The sequence below is a fragment of the Camarhynchus parvulus genome, chromosome 2, assembly GCF_901933205.1.
Source record: "Camarhynchus parvulus chromosome 2, STF_HiC, whole genome shotgun sequence".
Taxonomy (NCBI): domain Eukaryota; kingdom Metazoa; phylum Chordata; class Aves; order Passeriformes; family Thraupidae; genus Camarhynchus; species Camarhynchus parvulus.
This window is the reverse complement of record NC_044572.1, coordinates 16,957,625-16,981,906: the sequence shown is the minus strand read 5'-3', so window position 1 is coordinate 16,981,906 and position 24,282 is coordinate 16,957,625. Positions and strand designations below refer to the sequence as shown.

General features: G+C 45.9%; 2 protein-coding genes across 5 annotated transcripts in view; one reads left to right on the top strand and one right to left on the bottom strand.

Annotated features, from left to right (window-relative positions):
* Positions 1-267: 267 nt before the first annotated feature.
* On the bottom strand, positions 268-1,640 carry LOC115901347 (translation initiation factor IF-2-like). Its single transcript, XM_030943943.1, has 4 exons — positions 1,570-1,640; positions 1,299-1,524; positions 412-1,085; positions 268-309 (listed from the first exon to the last, which is right to left on the bottom strand). The coding sequence occupies exons 1-4, from the start codon at positions 1,638-1,640 to the stop codon at positions 276-278; spliced, it is 1,005 nt and encodes a 334-aa protein (XP_030799803.1). The 3' UTR covers positions 268-275.
* GAD2 (glutamate decarboxylase 2) overlaps positions 1,434-24,282 on the top strand; it is a 40,662-nt gene continuing 17,813 nt past the window's right edge. The window contains exons 1-8 of one of the 4 annotated variants that reach the window (XM_030970768.1): positions 1,434-1,714; positions 1,960-2,019; positions 2,166-2,318; positions 3,327-3,560; positions 8,451-8,541; positions 9,353-9,465; positions 13,427-13,542; positions 24,022-24,101. In XM_030970768.1, coding sequence (XP_030826628.1) covers positions 1,639-1,714; positions 1,960-2,019; positions 2,166-2,318; positions 3,327-3,560; positions 8,451-8,541; positions 9,353-9,465; positions 13,427-13,542; positions 24,022-24,101 — 923 coding nt within the window. In that variant the 5' untranslated portion in view covers positions 1,434-1,638. Of the gene's footprint in view, positions 1,715-1,959; positions 2,020-2,165; positions 2,319-3,326; positions 3,561-8,450; positions 8,542-8,615; positions 9,466-13,426; positions 13,543-24,021; positions 24,102-24,282 lie in introns of those variants that run through there. The other 3 variants (XM_030970776.1, XM_030970790.1, XM_030970783.1) reach the window with 3 other exon arrangements.

Sequence of the window (24,282 nt, the reverse complement as noted above, 5' to 3'; positions counted from 1 at the left end):
AATAAAAATGTACAAAGCAGAGATACGGTTGATTGTGTCTGAATTACACCCAGAACCAACAAAACACTGTGGACTGGGGCGCGAGTGAGCAAGGCAGGGAAGGGCTCACAGCAGCCTCTGGCCGTGGCAAGCTGGAGTTATTGTCTACGTGCAAGCCAGTGTGATGCGGCAACTGGAACAGACTGTAATTGCACACGAAGAGATGCCTGGACTGGTTTTCTTCTGCTTTCCCACCACAGGAGTGTTTTATAGCATTGAGCCATTTCTGTGAGGTCTCATGGTGGGCACTTCTCATAACCGTGTGGGTGCCTACAAAAAGCAGAGAGATGCCCCGGGCTGAACACAGGGCCTGGCTGCGAGCCGCGTGGGGGCCCTGCGTGCCCAGCTGTCCCGGCAGAGCCACGTTCTCACCTGGTGTGGTCCTGCCTGCCTCCCTCCAAGGACAGGGCTCGAAATCCCTCCTGTGCCAGAGGAGAGGCAGCTGCGGCAGGGAAACGCTCCCGCGAAGACCCGGCTGGGTGGAAAAGGGAGCTTTGGCTGCCTTCAGAGGCGTCGTGAAGGGAATAGGGACAGTTGTTCTCCTCTTCCCGTCTGTCCGCCGGGCCCTCTGCCTCTACGGGGCTGGAGCGAGGATGGCGGTGCCACCAGGGTCCCCAAGCCGGAATGTCGTAGGAAGCCCCCGGGAGCGCCCCGGGGATCCAGGGACACGCGAGGGCAGCCGCAAGGCTCCTCCAGCACGTCCGTAGGAGCCAGGACGCCCCGGCCTGTCCGGGAGCAGGAGGGACAGCGGGAGCCCAGCCCCCTGCGGGCCCCTCCACAGCGCCTTTTCCGCGCCGGCCCGGCCCGGCCCGACGGGGCTCCCGCCGGCGGCTGTGGGCCGGGCTGATGGGACGGCGGGGGTTCGGGGGCTGGCTCTTCCCCACCCCGGGACCGCCGGCGGCACGGGCAAGTGCGGAGGTGCCCCGGTGCAAAAGTGGGAGGTGTACTGGGGCATTTCCCTTCGCTTTCCATCTTAAAGGACTGAGGACACTTCCTCGTAGTCCCAACCTTCCCCTCGAGGTACCAGGCTGGACCACCGCGGCTACCTACGCCAAGACTTGGAAAACTACCATTCTACTCCGCTCAGCGGCATCGGGCGGCTCAGCCCTCTCCGCCCGCCCCGCCGGGCTGCGGCCGCATGGACGGTCGGTAGGGTGAAGACGGCGCCGGCACCCTGGCTCGCCTTCTCCCCCCAAGGCAGCTGCAGCCCCAGCTCAAGCAGCGCCTCTAGCTTGGGTGTGCCCCGAGTGCCACCGTACTCCCACCGCCGCCCCTCGCTCCTCCGATGCAGCAGGGTGCGGACACGCCTTAGAAGAGCCGTCGCCGCTGGCCGCCTCAGCGGGCACCTCCGCCGTCCCGGGCACAGCGCCTGCGGGGCGCGGCCGCAGCAGCAGCAGCTCGGCGGAGCGCACCCCGGGGGCGCCCACGGGAGACGCTCCCACCCACGCGTGCCCGGGGCGCTCCCGCCCCTCCGCCTGCCGCCGCCTGGCGCAGCCGCGCGCACTTACACACCCGCACACTCACACTCACGCACACTCGCTCGGGCCGCCCGGGCTGCACATCGCCGCTCCTCGCCCGCCCCGCCGGTTCGCCTCCGCCATGGCAAGCCCCGGCTCCGGCTTCTGGCCCTTCGGAGCCGAGGAGGGCTCCGCCGCCGCCGAGACCCCCGGCACAGGTAGGAGGGCGCCGAGCGGCCGGGCGGGACCGGCCCGACGGAGCCGCCGTGACAGCGCTGCCCGGTCGCCGGAGCCCCTCGCTCGATCGGCGGGACGAAGCGGGGACCGACGGTGACTCGAGCCCGGGCCAGCGCCGCGGGGCTCGGCGGGGCAGGCGGGTCCTGGGGAGTGGGGCCGGGGATCGGGCGAGACGCCCTCAGCCCACTCCCGCCCCACGGACCCTCCTCTCGATTTTCTCTTACAGCCAGAGCTTGGTGTCAGGTTGCCCAGAAGTTCACGGGAGGGATTGGAAACAAACTCTGCGGTAAGGGCAGGGAGGCCCCGGTAGCCCGCGGCGGGGGCGCGGCTGCGCGCCCACGGAGCGCCGCGGGACCTGCCCCGGGCCGGGGGGGGCGGGGGACGAGGGTCGATGTCCCGGTAATGAGGCCGTGTGTTCGTGTCGCTGTCAAGCCCTGCTCTACGGAGATGCCGAGAAGCCCGTTGAAACCGGAGCCAAGGCAGCAGCCCCGGGGGTAGCGGAGCCGAGGCCGACCTGCACCTGCGACAAAAAACCCTGCGGTTGTCAAAAAGCGGACGTGAATTACGCCTTTCTGCACTCAACAGGTAATGGCGCTCCCGGGGCAGGCTGCTTCTCTAAAACTAACAAGAACAAAACAGCGGCTCGGTCGGGAAATCGCGCCCGCCCGCGTTGCGCGGAGGCGTGGGGAGTCCGGCGGTGCGCGGCGGAGCTCCGCGCCCCCAGCCCTGGCCCCCGCCGGGCATTTCTCAAATCTGCGAAAAATCACGCAAAAAAAAAAAAAATCCCGAAAAGAAAAACCCAAAGCAGTAAAATCCCGCGTATTGGAGCCCGTAGCTTTTTATTTCTAAGGAGCACTGAAAGCATCGACCTTCTCATTGAAGACCCAGCGATGTAATTAAGGTTGGAGGGGAGGAGGGAGATAGAGCGCTCTCCTACTCATATGCTTTAATTCGATATATTTTTGCACTTCATCTTTTCTGACCTTGGAGGTATCGTCTGCTCCAGTGAATAGATCCCAGCTTCCCGCCGACATGCACTAGCCAAGGACTCTCCCGTTTGCTCGGCAGCCCGGGACCCCAAATTAGGGTCTTTCACTATAGTCTGGTTTGACTGAGCCATTGCTCTTAAACAAAAGCTCTGTGTACACCAAGACCCGGTGCAGCATTGTCTCAGAAAAAAGGCATTAAATTATCAACAAGTCACTTGCAGAGGAGAGTCACCAAGAAGGTGTTTTATTGCAAGGCAAATGACAGTTTTAAGGATTGTGCTTGGAGCATTTGTTGCCCAATCTTTATTTCCTGTGAGATTCGTTTTCCCTTTTGTCTTGTTTCCCTGTTCTCGCTGTCTTAAAAATTAGTCTGAAATATAATGTGAACAGAATTGGCCAATTTAGATAGGATATTAAATCTTGTTATCTCTCAGGACATTCCTCGAAATACAACCTTGCCCGTTTGGTTATTAAATGGAAACAAAACCTGTTTGTATTGACTACAGTGTAAAGATTTTGCAAACATAAGTGGGAGAAGGCTTTGTTCAGAATCTATGCATGTGGTCATAAAACGAAGTTAACTTTTAAATTTCTCCATTCCCAGATCTTCTGCCAACATGCAATGGAGAAATAACTACTATGTCTTTCCTACAAGACGTTGTGGACATTTTACTTCAGTATGTGGTGAAAAGTTTTGATAGATCAACAAAAGTTATTGATTTCCATTACCCAAACGAGCTGCTCCAGGAATATAACTGGGAACTGGCAGACCAGCCACAGACCTTGGAAGAAATTTTATTGAACTGCAGAACAACTCTGAAGTATGCAATTAAAACAGGTAATAGCAATGCTCATTTTCTACCCTGTATGGTCTCATCCATTGATTAAAGGTGTCATTTCAATTTAGCTTGAAATGTTAAAGATTGAAGCAGCGACTGTATTTTGTCAGCTCCAAGCAATTTCTAGCAGAGACAGAAATCGTTTTCCAAAATGATAAAGCACTCCAGCAGCTCCATCTCTGTAGCTGTCAGTGCAGCCTCGCGCACCCTTTCCGATTTAAAATTAATGCGTCTGTGTGTCGGAGTTGCCGAGTGTGGCACCGAGCAGACTTTGCACCACCTTCTCCACTTTCTGCCGTTCCTTTTCATCATTTCACGTGTGATGTCCCGGCGATTGCCTCTCGCTCCCTGCAGAGCGGGGTGCGGCGGGCGCGGAGCTCGGGCAGAGGGGAGTCCATGCGCGGGGGCAGCAGGGACCAGCCCATTTAGCAGCCGAAATCACAGCAAACGGCCTGTAAATTCCAACTCCGAGCGGCCATTTGCCGTGTCTGTCACTTCGCCTGCAAGACATAAAATCAAAAGAGAATTTAGCAGAATCTTACACAGAAATATCGAATATTTAGTTTCAACTTTAGGCTCAAGCAATAAAACCAAAGTCCGATTTGTTTCAACAGCCATTTGTTGTTTTTCACTGGGGAAAGCAGCGATGGGTGACTCCTCCCTGCCTGGGATCCCCGTTAGTCGTGCCCGCCTGTGGGCTTCGTGCAGGGAAGGCAGCATGGGGCTCGCCCAGGCGTGGGGAGAGCCCGACTCCGCACCGGGGCCACCTTAAACCGCGGCGGAGCAGGCAGAAAGCGGAGCCGCAATTACGGCTGTCATTGGGAAATAATAGGGGGTCCGGAGAGCTCTTAGTGGGAATTTGAATTACTGAGAAATTGCTTTAAAATAAATGTGAAGCAGTTTACTGAAAGAGACAAAAGGCTGATTTGTGACTAGAGGTTGAGAGGAAAACAACAAAATCTCAGGTTTTGAGAAGAGAACGGAACAGACTGATCCTGGTAAAGATTGTGAGGGATCTGTGTAATCCTCCTCGTTTAGGGGTGGAAGTGACCATCCGCATGATTTGATGCATGGGTCAGGTGCTGTCAGGATGTTTGTAAAATATTGAATTAAATAGTTAGGTAAATGATATCCAGAGGAGCAAAGTCGATCAGTCTGGATAGGGCATAGGAAACATGTTTGCACAGAATGATGAAGAATGTGGGATCTGTGATTCTGGGAAATCAAAAAATAGGGTTTCTAGGCTGATTTTCATTAATCATTTTTTGTTATAGCCTGTTTTCTCGTAACAGACCTATTTAATTTTGTGCATCCCAAAAAATATCCTTTAAAACAATGTTGCCATTTCTCTTCCTCTGTATAAATATCGGAGGCTTTCCCATCTTGGCATTTTATAATTTGTTTTAATGAAAATAATGTTTTTGAAGTCTGAAAACGGCTGCTGGGGGGTTTTGTGAAGTGTGGTGGCATGGTGGGGTTCAGCCCAGGGGGTGCAGAGCCACCTCGCTTGGCTGCTGCTGCTCGTCAGCACCGTGGGGTGACAGCCCCAGCCTGGGAGGGGGGCCACGAAATGCGTGGGGTTTACACCTGGAGCCCTCCGGCGTGTGCTTCGGAGTAAAACACTGGAATTACCCTCAGAGGAAGGACAGCATGGTGAGGTTTCTGGCAGCTGCGTCTGCTTCCACTCCTGCCGCAGAAGCCCCTCGGACACGGCCCCTCCTGGGCGGCGTTTGGTTGCAGGGCCCCGGAGGCTGATTGAAAAATAAATTGCATTGCATTAGCCTCACAGCTGGATACCCAGGTCCGGGGATTCGACGAGGCAGATGGCTGATTTTTCGGCCAAGGGGCAGGTGTGGGTTGCTCGGAGGTGTTGCCTGCATGCCATGGCTCACTGGGGTGCCCGGGGAAGCCACGCTGGATTCTGCCCCCTTCCCAGCTGAGACAGAATTCTTACTGAGAGGATGTAAAAGGCAGTGACTGTGAATGCAGGGAAAGATGGGTGCGAAATTCAGTTACTGTGTTCTGGACAATTGAAAATGAGCAAGTGAATTGAAATACGAACGTTTAAAAATGGTTTGGAAACTCCAGGAGGAGTGTGAGGAGCCGGTTCTGGCCCAGCCTTGTTCCCTGGCAGGCCCCGGTGCTGGCCATGCATGCAGTGAGGCTGCAGGCACGCCAGACTCAGTGCTGCCCGTCGTGCCTCTATCTGTGCCTTCATCTGTGCCTTCATCCGTGCCTCTATCCATGCCTTCATCCGTGCCTCTAGCCATGCCTTCATCCGTGCCTTTATCCGTGCCTTTATCCGTGCCTTCATCCGTGCCTTCATCCGTGCCCAGCCATTCTCCTGGCTTCCCTGTGGGGGCTGTGGAGGCCGGGTGTTCCCGCTGGGCATGGCCGTGCCTCAAGCCGGTGCAGGTGGTGGGAGGGTGTTTGGGAGGGTGTGTGGGGCAGAGGCAACGCCCTTAGTGGGGAAAGCCTGGCCTCGGGTGTTCTGTGCCGTGGCCCTGGTTCTTGGCCATCATCTCCCGATTTACTCTGGGATATCTGTGAACGCATTGTCTATTGCTAAACAAACCATTAAGTAATAATCTCCTATTTTCACCTCTCAACCAATTCTTCACCCTGTCACAATCTCTTTTCTAGTACCTCTTTGTTCAGGAGCAACTTTAACTAAGGATGTGTATTTCAGACAGAGGCACCCGGGAAGAGATTTTTGAGCAGCTGTCACAGACTCTTCTTACCCGGCCAGTGGAGCCTGTATTCTCAGTGAAGCCTCAGTTTTCCGTGTCCATCTAGCCAAGGGAAGAGAGCTCTCTCACGCAGGGAGGTGTCACATGGGCAGGCAGACCCCTGCAGCTGGGGCAGGGCTCAGGCTGGGGCAGAGCATTCCCTGCCATTCCACGTTACAGCCGCGCTGCAGAAGTGAAGGGCACAGAGAGGAGCGGGCTGTGTCACAGGTGTGGCTGCTGGGGCTCTCCCAGCAGCAGCAGCAGCAGCTCTGCTATCTCTGTCCGGACATCTCTCCCTGCAGCGCTGCTCCCTCCACCTCGCTGGCTCCAGGGCACGGCTGCCCGAGCCCTGCCTGCTCCCGGGCCTGTTCCCAAGGCGCTCCCAAAGCAGGTGGTGTGCTGGGAGGTTTGCTTGAGGAAACAAGCAGTGACAACAGGGCTGTCGCCTTGGGCTGGATGTGAGGCTGACACAGAACCGCTGAGATGCTGCAGCTGCAGATACAAATTCTGCCATTCCCCAGCTTTTCAGCGTGGATTTATTTCCAAAACAGGAATTTTTGTAACCTTCTTTGAGTCTTCCTGTAGTCCCGATCCACTAAAGGCTTTTAGCTCCTAATTTTCTGTTGCTTTCCGGTGAAATTTGTCATCCAGCTGTGATACGGAAACCTAAGCTATAAATATGGAAATCTTCAAAATCCCTCTGTCAGGGGAAGTGCAGACCCTGGAGCAGGATGGTTGAGGCCGTGGTGGTGGTGATGGGGTGCGCATGTGTCTTAGGTCCACGAACCCCACTCAAGAGCAAGATCCAGTTCATTCTGCTGGATCTGAGCATCATTCCTCAGTGCTCAGAGGCTTTGGTTGCCTGTTTTTGGCAGCACAGACCAGGGAGAGGTGGCAGTTCCTGTCAGTGAGAGGGGGAGCAAAACGTGATCAGGCTGGATGGCAATAGCGCAGGGCTGGTCTCAGGTTAAGAGCACAGGCAAGTGGAATTTGTGTGTGTGTCCCCTTCCCCACATCCTCAGCTCTGAACTGCCTGCTCAGCTTGATTACTCTGCCTTTGTGTGCTGCAGGGTGGGAGCTGGGGAGCAATTCCCCGTGCTGCTCTGCCAGCCATGTGTCCACGCCTGATAAGAGGCCACAGGAGACTGAAGATAAGTTTTCTCTCAATGCTGGGTCTGCATTTCCTCAATCATCTTGCTCTATCTTTTGTTTTCTCTGATGGCAATAACAGTACATCGTCTAAGGGTCAGGACAGGTGTTTTCCAAGCAGAGGCTTCTGTCTCTTGAGTTGGATGGCATTTAAGTAATTGTGGACTATCCATAATTTGTACCAGTAATTATGCCACTTATCAAGGGCTTGCAGGAAGTAACTAGTAAAAATGTAATTTTAATGCTTCCTATGTTTAATGGCTCTAGGCACGTTTTTAAGGAAAATCTCTAGGAGGATTTTAGAAAAAAAAACAGGAACCAATTAGATTAACCAAGTAAAGAGACTATCAGCTCACTGAATATAGTCCTGTGCATCATTCTGCTGGGGCAGCAGAGATTGGTTTTATGGCATTGGATTAAAATCACAGTTGCAAGTAGCCAGACTATTTGTAATTGCACTCTGACTGACAGTGAAGAAATGACAAGGACCACCACCTTCCCTGCCATCTTCATATAATCATCAGCCATTGAGTCATGTGCAAAGCAGTCACCAAAATACTCCATTTTCTCATTTCGCCCTGTCTATTACAATCATTAGCCATTCATCACTGATGTTATATGTCCTGGCAAGCTTTTCAGATGGTGTCTCATGTGTGCCTTTCAAACCTAGTCAGGCAAAACCATATCCAGTGACAACATGTGACACACTAACGGGAGCAAACAGCTATTTTTGTGAGGCAGCAATGTGCTAATTTTCAAGGCATATTGAAAGGATAATAGGGAATGTTGGAATTCATTATTCTGTGTTGAGTGTAATTACTGACTTTGGAATGAGAAAGAAGAGAAATTATCCTGCCTTTTTCAAGAAATGTATTTACTGCCATTTGCTTTGTTTCATACCTTGAAAGCGCTTCCTTCTCTATAGAAATATGGAGGTAAATATACTGTTCAGCACTGAATAGTTTCATTCAGAGTCATCAGCCTTTTGATAATATTTTCCATCTTATGCAGGGCACCCTAGATATTTTAATCAACTTTCAACTGGGTTGGACATGGTTGGATTGGCGGCAGACTGGCTGACATCAGCAGCAAATACTAATATGTAAGTAGAAGATTTTTAAAATTTAATATATAGATATTTAATGTAATTTCACAATTATGCTCTGAAATACTAGTTCCTGTATCTGAGTGAAAGAATAATTTTATGTTAAAATTGCTGGGAAAAAAATAATCTGTTTTTTAAATGGTTGCAACAATTATTTATAGAAAGACTTTCAATGTTGTCCTGTAGGCTGTCATTTATAAAATTTCATCATCGTGATAGGATGTTGGTTGTGCTGCCTCTCAAAAGCACACAAAAAATATATACAGATTAGCATTTTGCATGCATAAATATGTAAAATGGAAGAGGTACTGAGTGAGCAGTTGCATTCATGTAGAGAGGTTATGTACAATCCATACCTGGAGCAGAAAGCCGTTGCTTTTCTGTGAGAAAGAGATGTGGAATTTAAAGTGTGGGGATTTTTTCACTTTGGGATTAGGAAGCATTTTTGTGTACTTGCTTAGCTTCATGCACTGTCTGGCCATTATGAATAGGACTGCTGACATGTGCCTCTAGACATGCACACGGGTTTGTGCAAGGCAAAGCATCCCTTGGATAAAGGGCAAAGCCTTGAACCTGGAAGAGGTGGGCAAGATTTTATTCACTGAAGTGGGTGGAAATGGATTGTTAAGGGCTCCCTGCATTTCTCCTTCTAGACATTTGATGTCAAATCAGAAAGAAGACTGTGGAAAGTATTGTGAAACAGAACTCTACCCAGTATAAGATAGAATATATTGTGGCTATAATGTAATGTAATATTGGAAAAAGATTGTAGATTAAAGCATTAAATCTGGACATTACTACATTTCAGGTTCACCTATGAAATTGCTCCAGTGTTTGTACTTTTGGAATATGTCACACTAAGGAAAATGAGAGAGATGGTTGGCTGGCCAGGGGGCTGTGGCGATGGGATATTTTCACCTGGTACATGACATTTCAAGCTTTCTCTATTTTTCAGACTGTGGTATATGACATCCCCTGCAGCTAAAGAGTAAATATAATTAAATATGCATGTTTGAGAGGACACTTGCTAGTAAACACCAGTGGCCTCTTTGAGATAAAGTATTGCATGTTTATGAATTTCAGGGATGTGATTATGAGGGTCTGTTTGAGCAAATTGCACTGCATGATGAGCAGCTGTAATGGCACATGGGAAACATAATGAGAAGAGACATTTGCCTTGCAGTTTTGCTTTGCCCCCCCTTTTTATGGATTCCATGAAATAGAAAGACTGTTGTATTAATAACAGAGGGAAGAAACACAACAAAGCTCTCCAGCACCGCAGGGGAAATTGGAGCAAACAGGGAAAGACATAGCATACCTTGCAGCAATTTTAGTAGAGTCAGGAAGACCCTGCCAGCATTAGAACATGCTGTTAGCTTTCCATGTGAAGCTGACCTGTTTTTCTCAGTGGGGTACTTGGGTGCTTAGTTAATCTGAGTGCTTAAAGGCTTAGAAACCTTAGAAACCTTTCTTCAGGGCAAGTCAGTAAGGCAAAAAAGTTAGTGTAGAAAAATCATTGATGAACATTGTTAAGACTTTTTTTTTTAATCATTCCACTTAGTCTTTTGATTTATACTCTTTGTCACCTCTCCTCTGACTCTGTAATTTCATTGCTCAAAAATTTTGGCTTGTCTATCTTACAAAATAGCAAAATAATGAAAGAAGTTACATTGGTTGTAATATCTTGGCTTGTCAAAAGAGAACAGACTGTTAGCTGTTGCAGAAGGAGCCTTTCTGGAAGGGAAGTTATTTGACCTGATGGAGAGAGAAAGAGTGCACTCTTGAGTAGAGGAAAGGCCTCACTGATAACAGCCTAGGACATTCGGCTCTCCGAGGCCATGGAGGGCAGGCAAGGCTCATCTTCAGCTTCTCACATCTGAATGCATATGTGGGAAGTGGTGTGGGAGTTTTATTCTGGCCCTTTCCACAGACGTTAGAGAAATAGATGAGAAGAACTGACATTGCTTTTTCATGAGTTCTTAGTTAAAAAGCCTGAGAGCAAAAGCTCTGACAGCTTTTACTGTAGTGCTTAGAGATCCCCCTGAAAACCTTGGCCTACATCACACCTGACATCTAAGTGTGTCTCACGAGCCCAGGACCAAAGTGAAAGCTTTTGGAAACTGAGTGGTGGTTGGTTACCAACCCTGACCTGACCTGACTACAGCTGCCTGTGGTTCCTCACCTTCCCAGGGGGCTGGTCAGGCACCTGCAGGGTGAGAGAAGAGCAGTAGCAGTGCTGCCCAGCCCATGGCAGCGGGCTGGGTGAAAGGCTCAGGTGTGTGTGCCAGATCTGTCCCAGTCTGGCAAACTCAGGTAGAGATGGTGTGAGTCAGGAAAGGTGTGTGCCTCAGGAGGAGCTGCTGGGGCTGCAGAAGGTGCTGCCTGGCATGGGCCCAGGGTACTGCTGGTTTGCCAGAGCTCACTTCATAGAGCTGAAACCTGTGTGGGGACGGGCTCTCTGGCAGGCATGTACCTGTGCTGGCATTTGCAGGGCTGCCCCTGTTTCTTTTCTTTCTTTCTTTCTTTCTTTCTTTCTTTCTTTCTTTCTTTCTTTCTTGCTTGCTTGCTTGCTTGCTTTCTTGCTTGCTTTCTTGCTTGCTTGCTTGCTTGCTTTCTTGCTTTCTTGCTTTCTTGCTTTCTTTCTTGCTTTCTTTCTTTCTTTCTTTCTTTCTTGCTTGCTTTCTTTCTTTCTTGCTTGCTTTCTTTCTTGCTTTCTTTCTTGCTTTCTTTCTTGCTTTCTCTGCAACTTCTGGTTTGTGCAAAGTGCATCTTTATAATTTTCTCTGTTCAGGCAGCAATACTCAGTGGGCAGGTTCTGCTTTTTTAGGCAGTAATCAAAATAAATTCTGTGCTGTCTTCTCCCTTCATGGCTTTAGCTGAAGACCTTACTCTTGCAAAGAAAAGGTTCTTTCTCTCTGATTCTCTGGAATGAAATATACAGTATCAATACATGTGAAGCATAAAAGCCTGACTGTTTTCTCCAGATTTTGTAGGTGTGTTTTGTTAGCTGCAGTTAGCTGTGGATGTGAACACAACTACAAAATTAAAAGCAGAATGCAGGCTTATGAGTAAACTAAGGTTAAATGACTGAGTAATGAATACTAGTAAGAAATCCTAGTATTGAAACTGAACATTTCAGTCTTGATTCTTTTGACACTGAGCCAATGACTTTGGACAAGATAGGCCAAATTGCTTCAACTTACTTCAGTCACCTAAATCATCAATAGCAGCTCTTACATGCCATCTGCATTTTTTAGGGACAGGTGCCTGAGCATCCTCCTAATCTCTCCATTTCTTATTTTGTCATTTCTGAAGAAAGTGTTGAAGAAAGGTGTTGAAATACGTTCATATCTCTCAAGATAGTTGAAAGGGGAAGAAAAACGCCAATCTGTACTGACCTGTATGCCAGCAATGCCATTCTTCTGTGGCCTTTTCCCTTGGATTCACAGGAGGGCCAGTGAGGTCAGGGAAAGCCCACAGTAGGCCAGCCTCACTGCAAGAGCAGAGCCAGGATTCTGATTAGAAATGAAGGGCACAGTTGTGTGGGCTGTGGAACGGTACATATCTCTAGTGAGATTAAAACAAATCTTGCAAAAGTCAAAACAATGTTAATTTGCCAGCACAGATAACCAACAGTGCTTCCTTCAACTCAAAGGACGGATTTTATCTTATCTCACTTAGGCTGTCCAAGCATTGGGTGTCTACCCTGGGCTGGTTACAGCAGCTCCTGTGTATTCCAGGGAGAGTTGGGATGTGTCTGCAGGGCAAGTTCCACCCACCCCAAACAGCTGCCATAGGATGAGCCGAACCATCCTCTGGAGGTGCACACCTTGTGCTCTTCACTCCATTTTTGGATGGATGAAGGTTGCAATAGTTGAACTCTACCTCACCAGCATTTCAACCCGTTCATTTAAAACTTTTGCTTTATATACATACATGTGCATAAACATGGATATACAATCAATCTCTGTGTGTGTGTATATATATACACACAGATTTATAGGATAAACCTGATGGATTTCATGCATAAATGTCTGTGTGTGTGTTTGTATGCATACAAATGTAAAAATTCTCAGCATCTGCCTCAAGTACTGCATTATATTCCCATAGTGCTCATGCAGCATTAATGTAAAGCAAACATTGCTCTACTGTAGACACAGAGACTCGGTTTGTAAAAAATCTCAAAAAGGAGAAACAGACCACTGCAGAGCTGTAGATCTGATACCCATCCTGAAGTGGGTTAAATACCCATCTTGAAATGGCTATTTTAAGTGAATGTATGCCAGTGATTTTAAGGTAAGTGTTAGGGACATTTAATCTTTTCCCCTTGTTCCCATCAGGGGACAATTAAAATGAAAAATATTTGTTAGAATGACCCTTTTTCCTTACTCTTCCCTCTTCCCACTCCACTTATCCCGAAGATAGGGGCTGTTGGGTCTCCGTGGGTGGGTTTGCTCAAAGCTGGGGCATGAAACACCACCCTGATTTAGGAGGGGAGAGCACAGATTAGGTCGCACTTGGAAATCCCTTAGGAAGTTGCCTTGTGGGGGCACCTGCTCAGGAGATGGAATAGAGTGGGGATTATGTGTTGATGGCACATGGAAAGCTAAGACTGGGGACTGGAGGAGAGATGGTAGTTAGAATGAGGGTGAAGGGAAGTATCAGTCATTTTTTGCAGTGGTACTTTTTGCATAAGTGTTTTTTTGTGTGTAGTAGATCCTGCTATTACACAGCCCAGCTGTGGGGAGCATCAGGAAGAAGAATCTGTGTTTCTGCCACAAGGCAGAGATATTTATATAGAAAAACTGTAGCAAGACTTGTTTGTTCTGAAATGATATTACAATGAATAGAAAAAGTAACAGTATATTACTGTGGACTCCAGGTGGTGCCATATCTAACATGTATGCTATGTTGATTGCACGTTTCAAGATGTTCCCAGAAGTTAAAGAAAAAGGAATGGCAGCTATTCCCAGACTGGTTGCCTTCACATCGGAGCATGTATGTGTTTCTGTTTTTTCTTATCTGTTACATCTGCTTGTATGACTTTATGATGAAGAAAACAGCTGAACAGGAATTTGTTGACAACTGTCTTCATTTCTGTTACTCCTTCACTGGGAATAAAAACATGGGAAGGGGCTGAATTTTTTATCTATAGAGGGATGATCTCTGCACTTCTCTGTGGCTGAAATCCAGGCAGAGCAGTCTCTACAAACCAGTGCTATTTCTTTGCTCTCACACGTGTCCATATAAATGTTGATGTGATGTTGATGTGAGTGGTAAGGACCACATCAAATGAGGAGAGCTCGTCATTGGGCTTCAGCACTTTCTGCCAGGAATGTCATCTGTTCTGGGGCAACAGAAAATCCTTTTGAGTCAAAATCTTTCCTTCTGAAACCACTCCTGCTGTTACTTAATGAGAAGGCAATAACATACATGAAGACAGTCATATGACAATGCTATGTGTGTGCAGCAGAACAGCTGGAGTATTTACTGGGCTTCACTGTGAGTTTTTGCCTGTGAGTAAAAGCTTCAGCACACAGGAGTTCATCACAGGCACTGCTGGGACCTGCCAGGGGCGAGGGGAGGTGGGCACAAGAGAAACAGGAGTAGTCCTTGTGAGAGAATTCTTTGCTCTTTGTGCAGGCATGTGGAAGTCTCTGTTGGGAGGGTTGTTTTTGGCTTTACGACCATTTGGAACTCCTTGCAGCTTAGAGTAGAGAATGTTGGTGCAGGAGGAAAGAGGAAGGTTTATCCCCAGGAGGGGCTGTGAGCTGTTTTCAGGCTTCATTGTCCACTTCTGAATTTCTCTGCAGCTGTGTGGGCTCAGCCAGAAAGGACTCACTTGTGGCCAAGGCTCAGCAGGATATTGTCCATGTTAGGTAACAAAGTCCTCCTCCTGCCTCTTTGGACTTAACATAAAATGTGCTTCCATCCTATGCAGGGGTGAAGAACAAAATACCCTAAAAGTTATCACAAAAGTGCAGAAGGAAATCTCTCAGAGGATGCCTTTCATAGCAGTAGGATGGGATGAGATGTGATACACAGCTGTGGGCTCCACGTTGCAGAATTTTTGCCCCATAGCAGTTAAAGAGGACAGTCTACAGATGAGTAGCAATTTTCCAAAGCTGCATATACAGCTAGAGATACATTAACCACATGGAAGTAACAAGCCTAAGTCATGCAGATGAGGTTCAACATGATTATTTAAAGTAACAAATCCTATGAATCATTAGAGTATTTCATTGTTTTAGTAGCAATGGAATGTTAAACAATGACCCAAATTGTGCCAACAGTCTCAAAATAATTAAATGAGCTTTAATAATTGTGTTTTCATGCCAGGGAAGAAGCAGTTCCCTTAGCAAATTAAACATTCAAAAGTCACATATACTAGAGGATTCATAGGACAGCATCTGAAGTCCATTACATTTTAAAAGTATCTTAAAATTGCAGTTTTGTCCCTTCCTCAGTCAATCTTTATAAAAAGTATATTCTCATCTTTTAGAGAAGTTAAGAAACTGCACTATGTGAAGACAGGACCCTTTAACCCTTAATTGCCCAAAGGATATCGGATCATGGTTTAACCCTCAAAACAGCAGAAACTGTTACAGAAAATTCAGAGGCCTAGAAGTACAATCCTTTTTAAGATAGGAAGTGTCATGCAGGACCTGAACAGACATTTAAGATATGCAAATGTCATTTGTCTCATTTATCACATCATGCTGATGATCTACCTACTTTTAAGACTCCTTGGCCTGACTGAGTCTTCTCTCTGCCACAGTTGGATGCTCTTGAAAGTCAATGGCCATGGAACAAGCAAATTGTAGAATCATAGAACACCCTGCGTTGGTAGGGATCCATCAGGATCATCAAGTCCCGTTCCTGGCCCTGTGCAGGACACCCCAGAAACCACACCATGTGCCTGAGAGCGTTGTCCAAAAGCTTCTTGAGCTCTGTCAGGCTTGGTGCTGGTGACCACCTCACTGGAGAACTATTACAGTGCTCAAACACTTTCTGGGTGAAGGACTTTCTCTAGACAGTAAACTTAAGCCTCCCTTAACTCAGCTTCCTGCCTTCCCACGTGTCCTGTCACTGATCACGAGTGAAGAGATCAGTACTTGCTCCTCTGCCTCCCCTGATGAGGATGTTGAAGATCACACTGAGGTCTCCCTTCAGTCTCTGCTCCAGGCTGAGCAGACCAAGTCACCTCAGCCACTCCTCATATGGATTCCCCTCCAGACCCTTCACCGTCCTTGGAGCCTCTCCTTGGACACCCTCTAGCAGCTTAATGTCTTTTTGTATTGTGGCACCCAAAACTGCACGTAATACCCAAGGGAGGCAGTTCCAGTGCAGAGCAGAGCAGGACAATCCCCTTCCCTTGCCCTGCCGGCCATGCTGTGCCTGATGCCCCCCAGGACAGGGTTGGTCCTCCTGGCTGCCAGGGCACTGCTGGCTCAGGTTCAACGTGCCATGGACCAGGACCCCCAGGTCCCTTTCATGACACTGCTCTCCAGCCTCTCACTGCCCGGTCTCTACCCACAACCAGGGCTGTCCATCCTGGGTGAATAATCTGGCACTTGCCCTTGTCAAACTTCATATGTTTGGGGATTTCCCAGTTCTCCTAATTTATTGAGGTCTCTCTGCTCTTGAGGGAGTCAATAGCTCTCCCCAGTTTAATGTCATCAGCAAACATGCCCAGAATCCAGGTGAGTCCTGTGTCCAAGTCATTAATGAAGGTGTTAAAGAGCACAGGGATAAGGATGGATCCTTGTGGAACCCCAGCAGTGGCAGGTCACCAGTCTGAGGTCACCCCATTCACTGTAACCCTTTGTGCCCATGATCCAGTTGGTCACCCATTGTGTAACAGGGCTGTCCAGCTGTGAGCTGGATGCTTTCTCCAGAAGGACACTGGGAGAGACAGTATCAAAAGCTTTGCTGAAGTCCAAAAGGCTTCATCTGCTGGCTTTCCTAGATCAGTGGGTTATAGAGAAGGAAATCAGGTTTGACAAGCAGGATTTTGCTTCATGAACCTGTGCTGGCTCTGACCAATGACTGCATTGTCCTCCAGGTGTTGTGTTTCAGTATTTCCCAGAATAATCTTTTCTGTGAATTTGCCAGCTACTGAAGTGAAACTAACACGTTTGTAGTTTCTGAGGTCCTTCTTCATAGCATCATTTCCCCATGCTCTGCATGCATGGTGTGATAGTAAACAAAGCTTAAAGTAACTGTATGTGTTTAGAAACTCAGAGATTTTGGTTTTGAAATTTTCAGTCAGATGCAAAGATTTTAATATCAGCAATTCTCAGTGAAGAATTTCAGCATCCCAGATGAGACTCTATTTTCATTACTACCAGTCTAGAGCTTCCTGTACTATAAATGAATGAAGTTGTGTCACAGTTGCCACCACTACTACTGTAATCAGAATATGGCTCAGTCTGATGCCATTATAGGTTCAGCTGCCAGTGGGGGAGAAGGGAAGGGAGGAGTAATTCACAGCTTTTAAGTAATTACCTCCCTAATTTAGGAATGCATCGTGTTCCAAAATTAGGAGCCTCACTCTCTGCTCAACCAGTGAAGAGAAGCACCTCTGGAGAGAAACTCAGAGCATCCAAATTAGGAACCTAAATATTCCTGAGTTTAAGTGTTCTAAATCACCTTTGGGAGGGCTTCACCTACTTCTGTGCACTGACCATAAAGAGCCTCCTCACATACACAACCTACATTTGGTGCCTAATATAGGTTATGTGATTATTCCAACTGTGCACCTTTCCAGCCAGCAAATTTTCCCCATCCCACAACTTAGCAGACTCTGCTGCTGTTTGTTTCTGTCTCACCAGTGAGAGTGAAGTACTTTGCAGCTACTTGGGATAGGTCTTCCTCAGGTTTAATTTCATGAGACACACTTGGCACTCAGGATTTCATTCAGTTCTCTGTATTCATTAGGGCATCATCAGTCTTCTTTCATTTGCACTGTTCAGGAGCAGTGATGTCCTTCAGGGCAGCTGTTCTGGACTGCACATGATGCAAGAGACCTTGGCTCAGAGGGCAAAAAAGTGATGGATGCCAGTTGTAAAAACCTATTTCAGTCTATAATTTCAAACACGATGAAAAATCTAAAGTGAAGGCCTCCTCCTGTGTTCCAGCACATCAGCTTTAGGCTGCTGTAACTGTTCAGAGGAGTACATCCCTTTTTCAGCATGGAGAAGGCTGCTGAAAGGGGTAGCTGCCTTCTCAGAATATTTTAGTTGTTCCATTTGGCCACAAGGCAAGACCTGTTAAATTTTAACTGGTTCCTTGTTGTGATTTTGACCTGCCCAGGCAGCGCAGTCTTCAGGAGTATCCAACAGTAGCTGGAGATTGTATGGAGCAGGGATTACACCCAGGAGGCAAAAGAACACAGTCATGCTGCCCTGAGGAGGAAAAAGGGTGCAAAGGGGAAGTTTAGCTGGAGAGAACTAGGTGGTTCAAGTCACAAAACAGCCTTTGGCCCTTTTCATTGCTGGTAGGAAAATAACTTTTAAAAACTTGTTTAGTTAGGGACTGTGTGGGCTTAATCCACAGTTCAGAAAATGAAAAAAGGCTGGTCAAACAATTCCAGTATCTGTGGGAGAAGAGTGGGTTTGTGAAGTTTTTACCTGAACAGGTCCAGAAGCCTACTGTGAAGCTTCTTGGTGCTGATGCAGAAGGAAATTAAAAAGTGACTTCTGTGTCTGTAGCTTGATAGACCATTTCGCACAGGCTATGGAAGATTTTGGGTTGGTTTCTGTGTGAAATGAAGGAAAATCTGATCTCTGGTGTCCCACTTCCATGATATGTAGTGTTGCCCTCTGTCCCTGCAACTTAGGAGACATTTTGCAGAACTGCCGCCTGCCAGAAGCAGTCCAGGGGGTGTTGTGTGAGGTGCTGCTTCCAGAGGAAGATTTGAGGAGCCTGAAAGTCCTGTTTTCTGTTTTGTAGCATAGACTACAAAGCTGTAAATTACACTCTGGGCATACAGAGTAAGTAGGAATTAGATTTGTTTCCACCTAAGGAAACTTAAAATCAAACTGATGGATTCACACATTTTTTTCTTTGCACTACTTACTTCATAATAACTAGAAAATTATTTTTTATGGTATTTGAAGCCAGGGGGAAACTGAAAATTTGGTCTTATTTGAGGAACATTTTAATTCAGGTGGCACCATTCAAATCAAAGTAAAAGCATTTTCTGGAAAAGTAGTGCTCTAGTGCAGTCAGTCCTAAAGGAGAAAATAATCTTTTGGGGGTCATCCTTTGTCTGGTATTGACCAAAATCCCTTGTGGCTTTCACAGTGCCACAATATCCTCCTGAGCTCAATGCAACATTTCTTATCACATACAGTGCTGCAAAACTATCTGCACTAGAAAAAAAACCAAATGAGTCTTTCTGATTAGAAAAGCAGCATGAGGTTGTGTGTTTGAAAAATGCCAAGGATGTGCATACTAGTATGTTTAGAAACACTAATATCCTCACTTCTCACCTGATACTAACAAGTAAATTTAAAAATTAAATAGCAGTAGGTAAATGAAACCACAGCAAATATATCTCTCATTGCAGTGTATTTAAAACTTGGATGGGACACAGTATGCTCTTTTTGTAGGTAATTGAAGGAGAAGCTGTAGCTTGAAATCAGATAATAAAGATAGGATTCATGTTGCTTAATGTTAATCACCTGAAGTGTAAACATTTAATCTGAGTTAGTCTATACACTTTTTATGGCCAATAAGAAAGAGCAAGATCTGCAGAAGACAACTCATCTTAAGTCTAAAGCAGGTGCCAAAGCCTTTGGAGATCAGGTAGGTATGGAGGTACCTTTTTCCCCCACCTTTGGGGGAGTCCAAACAGCGAGCCTAAACTAGCAACGCGTTTTTAGATTATTAAGAGAGAAAATAGCCCAACCTACACATCCAGGTATTGCAGAGTGCTTAAAGCCCAAGAGAAGTGAATAGGAAAGTGTGTTCTCTTTCTTTGCTGGTGAATAGGTGATAAGGTGAGGCTGGGGGTCCGGATCTCCTGGGCACTAGGCTGCCAGTGACAGACCTCAGGGGAGTTTCAGCTGCAGGAGATCTGTCTTAGCTTGCTCAGCATTTGGGAATTGGTTACTGATAAGCCACCTCCACAAAGCTCATGCCACTCTGGATTTATTTAAGCAAGGAGAAGCAGCAATCTGAAAACACAGCCGTGCCCTGTGGGGCTCATGGCATTAGGATGGTTGTTTGTGACAGCTTCAACCATGCCAGATGATGAGCAAGTAATTTAGCAAGCTATAAAAATAGAAGCATCTGTATATTGAAGCACTTTAGATAACAATGCTGTACTTTTCAGCATCATAGCATTTTTGATTATTCTTCCATTTTTCAGGGGGCCTATTCATTATTGCACGTGTAATACATTTACGCTCTCTCTACCTTACAAAGCTAACCATGTAAAAATGGCTATCTGGGGAGCAAACCTATACCTAACAGCATTTGAAATGTTAGATAAAGGGAAAATTCCCCTGGCTCAGAATCACTTTTTTTTTTTTTTCCTGACTGTCAGTACGCTCTTGGTCACTAATAGCTATGTACCTCTATATCACTAATATCTATATCACTAATACCTTCTCCTTCACTACTGAATTTCACCACATTTTTTTCCATGTAGAAATTAGGTTCCTCTCTACTGGGGATGTATTTGTAGTTTCCATGCACCCTGTGCAGTGTGTGAAGAGAGGGAGGGAGGAAGCCAGGAAGCTGAAGTGGCACCCCATTCCCACCTTGTGTCCTCCTCTGCCTCCAAGCCCAGGACAGTGCTGAAACTCCAGACCTTCCAGCACCCCCAAGCCTGGCTTTTCGTCTTTTCCTTCAGGACTGGCATCAGGCAGCCTGCACCTGCCCTCCCTTTGTTCCCTGGTTCTCCCTCCATAAGGCTTCAGATCCATTTAACTCTTACACAGCTGTGTTATGAAACGTGGTGTTCAGGCTCCCTTCTTTGTGTGTGTGTAGCCCTGGTATTTGCAAAGGGTCACATTTAGTGTCCTTCCTTGTTAGCCCAGTTAAATCATCTGTGAATAGTTCTGTCTGATCAGGTTTATTTCTGCAAACCTTTTCATCTCTTTGACCTTTAGAGTTTTCTGTGTTTACCATTATATTACACAGGCAACCAAACTTTCAGCAACATCACAGGAATATTAAACCAAAGTTTAATACTTATCATTGTGAAAGTTTTCTTTGGGTCTACAAATATAGTTTTTCTATTTTGCTTTCATCCTTGGTCTTTCAGAGCCTTTCAAGTACTTGGAGTAATTCCTGTGGTCTTGCCCTAAAACATGAAAACATAACAGCAGTCATATATCTGTTTGTACTGGAAATTCTCATATCTGTGACTGTATCCACAGATTGAGCCATTTCATATTCAGTTTGTTTAGAATTTGTAATTGCATTTGCCCTTCTGTGCACAGACTTCTGTATTTCTTCCCCATTTATCCGTAAACCAGTTTTGGTTCCTGACCACTGAATTCCCTTCAGTCTCTAAAAAGCCTTCAGGCACCTGAGCTATCAGCACTACATTCATTTTTTTTCCCCCAGTGCTCTTTTAGCAGTGCCATGAGACTTCTTAGCAAGGCAGCTGCACTTGGCCATATTCCAGTAGATGCCTTTGAGCACATGGGCTTAATTTCCTTCCTCATAGTAGACCATTTAAATCTGTCTTTTCTTTTTTAAGGCATTTTGAATAGTTCTGGTTTTTTAGTAGAAAAACAAATTGCAACAGTAAATCTTTTTTAACTAGGGTGGAGTAAGGAGCAAAATTAATGAATGTAATGTCATCGACTCAAACCCCAGTGAAATATCTGTGCCTCTTCACTCCTAAATATCGACCTGCATTTATATATTTACGCCACCCAGTATGTGCACATCAGTTTGTGTAATACATGAAAAAAGCAGCCTAAATTTTTTTAAGTATATGAATTCAATTCTATCTTCATATAGCATATCTGTGAACTGACATTATACTGGCAATATTTTTGCTCTGTTTTCAATTTTTGCAAAGTTCCAAGATACTTTCCTAAACTTGGAATTTTTTATAAGCCTCCTCCTGCCAATAGCCATTTCATGGGCTCTTCTCCTCCCCACTCTCACAAAGTTGCACTGCTGCCCCATAGGGCTCAGGGAGGCCCACAGGGCCGGGAACAGACTTTTGTATCTTTGATGTTTAGAGAGTTTTGGATTGGTCACAATCCAAGCCTTCATCTACAGTGCATTTGTGCTGGGAAAAAGTCCACTGAATTTAGTGAAGCTAATGAAACTCATAGAAATGCATTTGTTCAAAAATTCAGTTTTGTGAAGGAAATAACATGCCATGAAAAATGTCAGTGTGATGGCTGAGCTGTGATATTCAGTGTATAAATACTTGCTAGCACCTTGTGACTCCCAGCTAGAAAAACAACAGAGCAAATTCCAAGATGAACATACCAGTGGCCAGTGGCTTTAATAGGCTGGGTTATGTCTGGGTGTCAAACATCTGCAGTGTCTGGAGTGCTGGTGGCTGCTGTACACTTCCCATTCTCACAGCAGGTATCACAGGACTTTGTTCAGAGAGAAGGGGTAGGAACTTCTTCACCTGATGTCATTCAGCACCCACTCCAAACCAGCCACCCTTACTCTGGATAGATCTTTGCCTGGAGGTGCCTTTTTCCCCCTGAATGCAGAGGAAGCCCACTTGATGATGTCTGCTTGGTTAGGCTACCTGCAAGGGACAGGCACAAATCCCCTGTGGCTCATCTAAGTGATGAGTATGCATTCCATTTATCATCAGTTCATGTGAGAGTCAGGCCATTGTGTGTATGTTTACTTTTCAGAGTGTGCTTACTTCAGGGACTGGTGGTTTGCTGTACTAGTACTTCAAACACTGATTTTACATCTAGGCAACCTGTTCAGTGGCTGCTCAATACACATTGTTCATACACTGCAGCCATGTCCCACAGGGAAAAGCTGTACCAACCCAGTGCATTTAAAAAATAAATCTAGTATTAAAAATATTTATCTGAGGAAGTATTTTCAAATTGTCCATATATCATCAGTGAAACATGACTTAAGAGCAATCTAAACGTCTTAAAAATCTCTGGATATTGAAAAAGTCAGCAGACATCATGAAAACATTAAGAACTTCAGCCAAAATGGTGAGAATACAGGCATATAAAAAAAAGGAGTTTATACTGGAAATTCTTAACCATAGCAATCTTAACCACAGCAGTCAAGTCTCTATGAAAACTACTCCCTGAGAAATTTTTAAAACACAGAGGTATTTTTACTTCTGAAGTTGGATGTAAATGTTTCAGTTCTTCTACTCTTCTTCCTCTTTCATTAAGTTGGTTTAGAATTACTGTAATTTTCTCATTATATATAGAGTCCTTTAACATGCAGTGAATCTGTGCCCTCATGGCCTTTAGGTGAAGTCCACACGTTTAACCATTGTGCCAGTCTCTTCCCCTGCTGTTCTCTGCTGCTTACAAACACTCCCTTGACAAAGCCATAGTGATTACTTCTTTCCTTCGTGATCTGCAAACTAGGTGTTCCTTTCTTCTTTAACACTGTGGAGACTTAAAAAGTCTTGTTAGGTTTTTGTCTTCTGGATCTTTTTTATAGTGTTACATCCTAAGGTAATGATACTGTAGTATCTAAAGAATTTCCATTTTTTCAATGTTTAATAAACTGTAGTTAAAATTACTCTAGACAATATTGTTAACAGTTGGGTTTGAGTTAATACAAAATCAAATTCGTGGGGCTATAATTTGAAATAAAACTGTTGCATTATCATAATCACTGGGATTCAATTTAGAATCATACACCAACACTGGCTCAGGAGTTAAGTCCTGTGAGCAAGAGGAAATTAGGCCAACATGCACTTGAGTATGTAACTTACACATTTTATTTTGTATATACAGATTAACTAATAGTCTTACTATAATGATAATAATAGCCCTATTCTGATTCTAAACTTCAGTAGCTGTGTTTATTAGTAGGAGTTATTACTGGCTTTCACTGGCGTATCACAATTAGGCTTCCTATATTCATTTATCTGTTTTTCTCTGGAGAGAAGATACATTGTAGCACATGACTATGGGCATCACAGACTAAATGAATTCTCTAGGGAAGACTGTTTTGTTTCACTAAATCAAGCTCACAGCAGATTCTGTAGAAGCAATAGAAGCTGCAGGTTTGCATCAAGGTCCAGCGTGGACCACAGTTGTGTCTGTAATATTCCAGGAGTAAACCCAGATTAGAGTGATTACTGTTCCTCCAGTTCATGATAGTGACCTGCTTTGAAGCCTCAAATTACAGTGATCAGTTTCCAGAAGGGCTCTGAATGTAATTATGGCTTGTGGAACTTCTTGCTGAAGGGTTTGCCAGAGGGTAGTGTTTTATACTAAATTAAATAATAAGTAATAAAACAAATAAATAATAATGAATTTATTTTTTCAGAGTCACTTTTCTGTGAAGAAAGGAGCTGCAGCCTTGGGTATTGGTACAGATAGTGTGATTTTGATTAGATGTGATGAAAGGTAAGTAAAGATGTCAAATACACCTTTTATTGTGGTGCATAACAGAGGATCATCAGGTGCTCGTCTCAGAGAGAGTATGTAGGATGTGGTCAGCAGTTGGTATAATTTGTCATAGCACTGTCATCTTCATCAGCTTTACGCTAATTTATCCCACTTGAGGAACTGGCTCTGTTAGTAACTT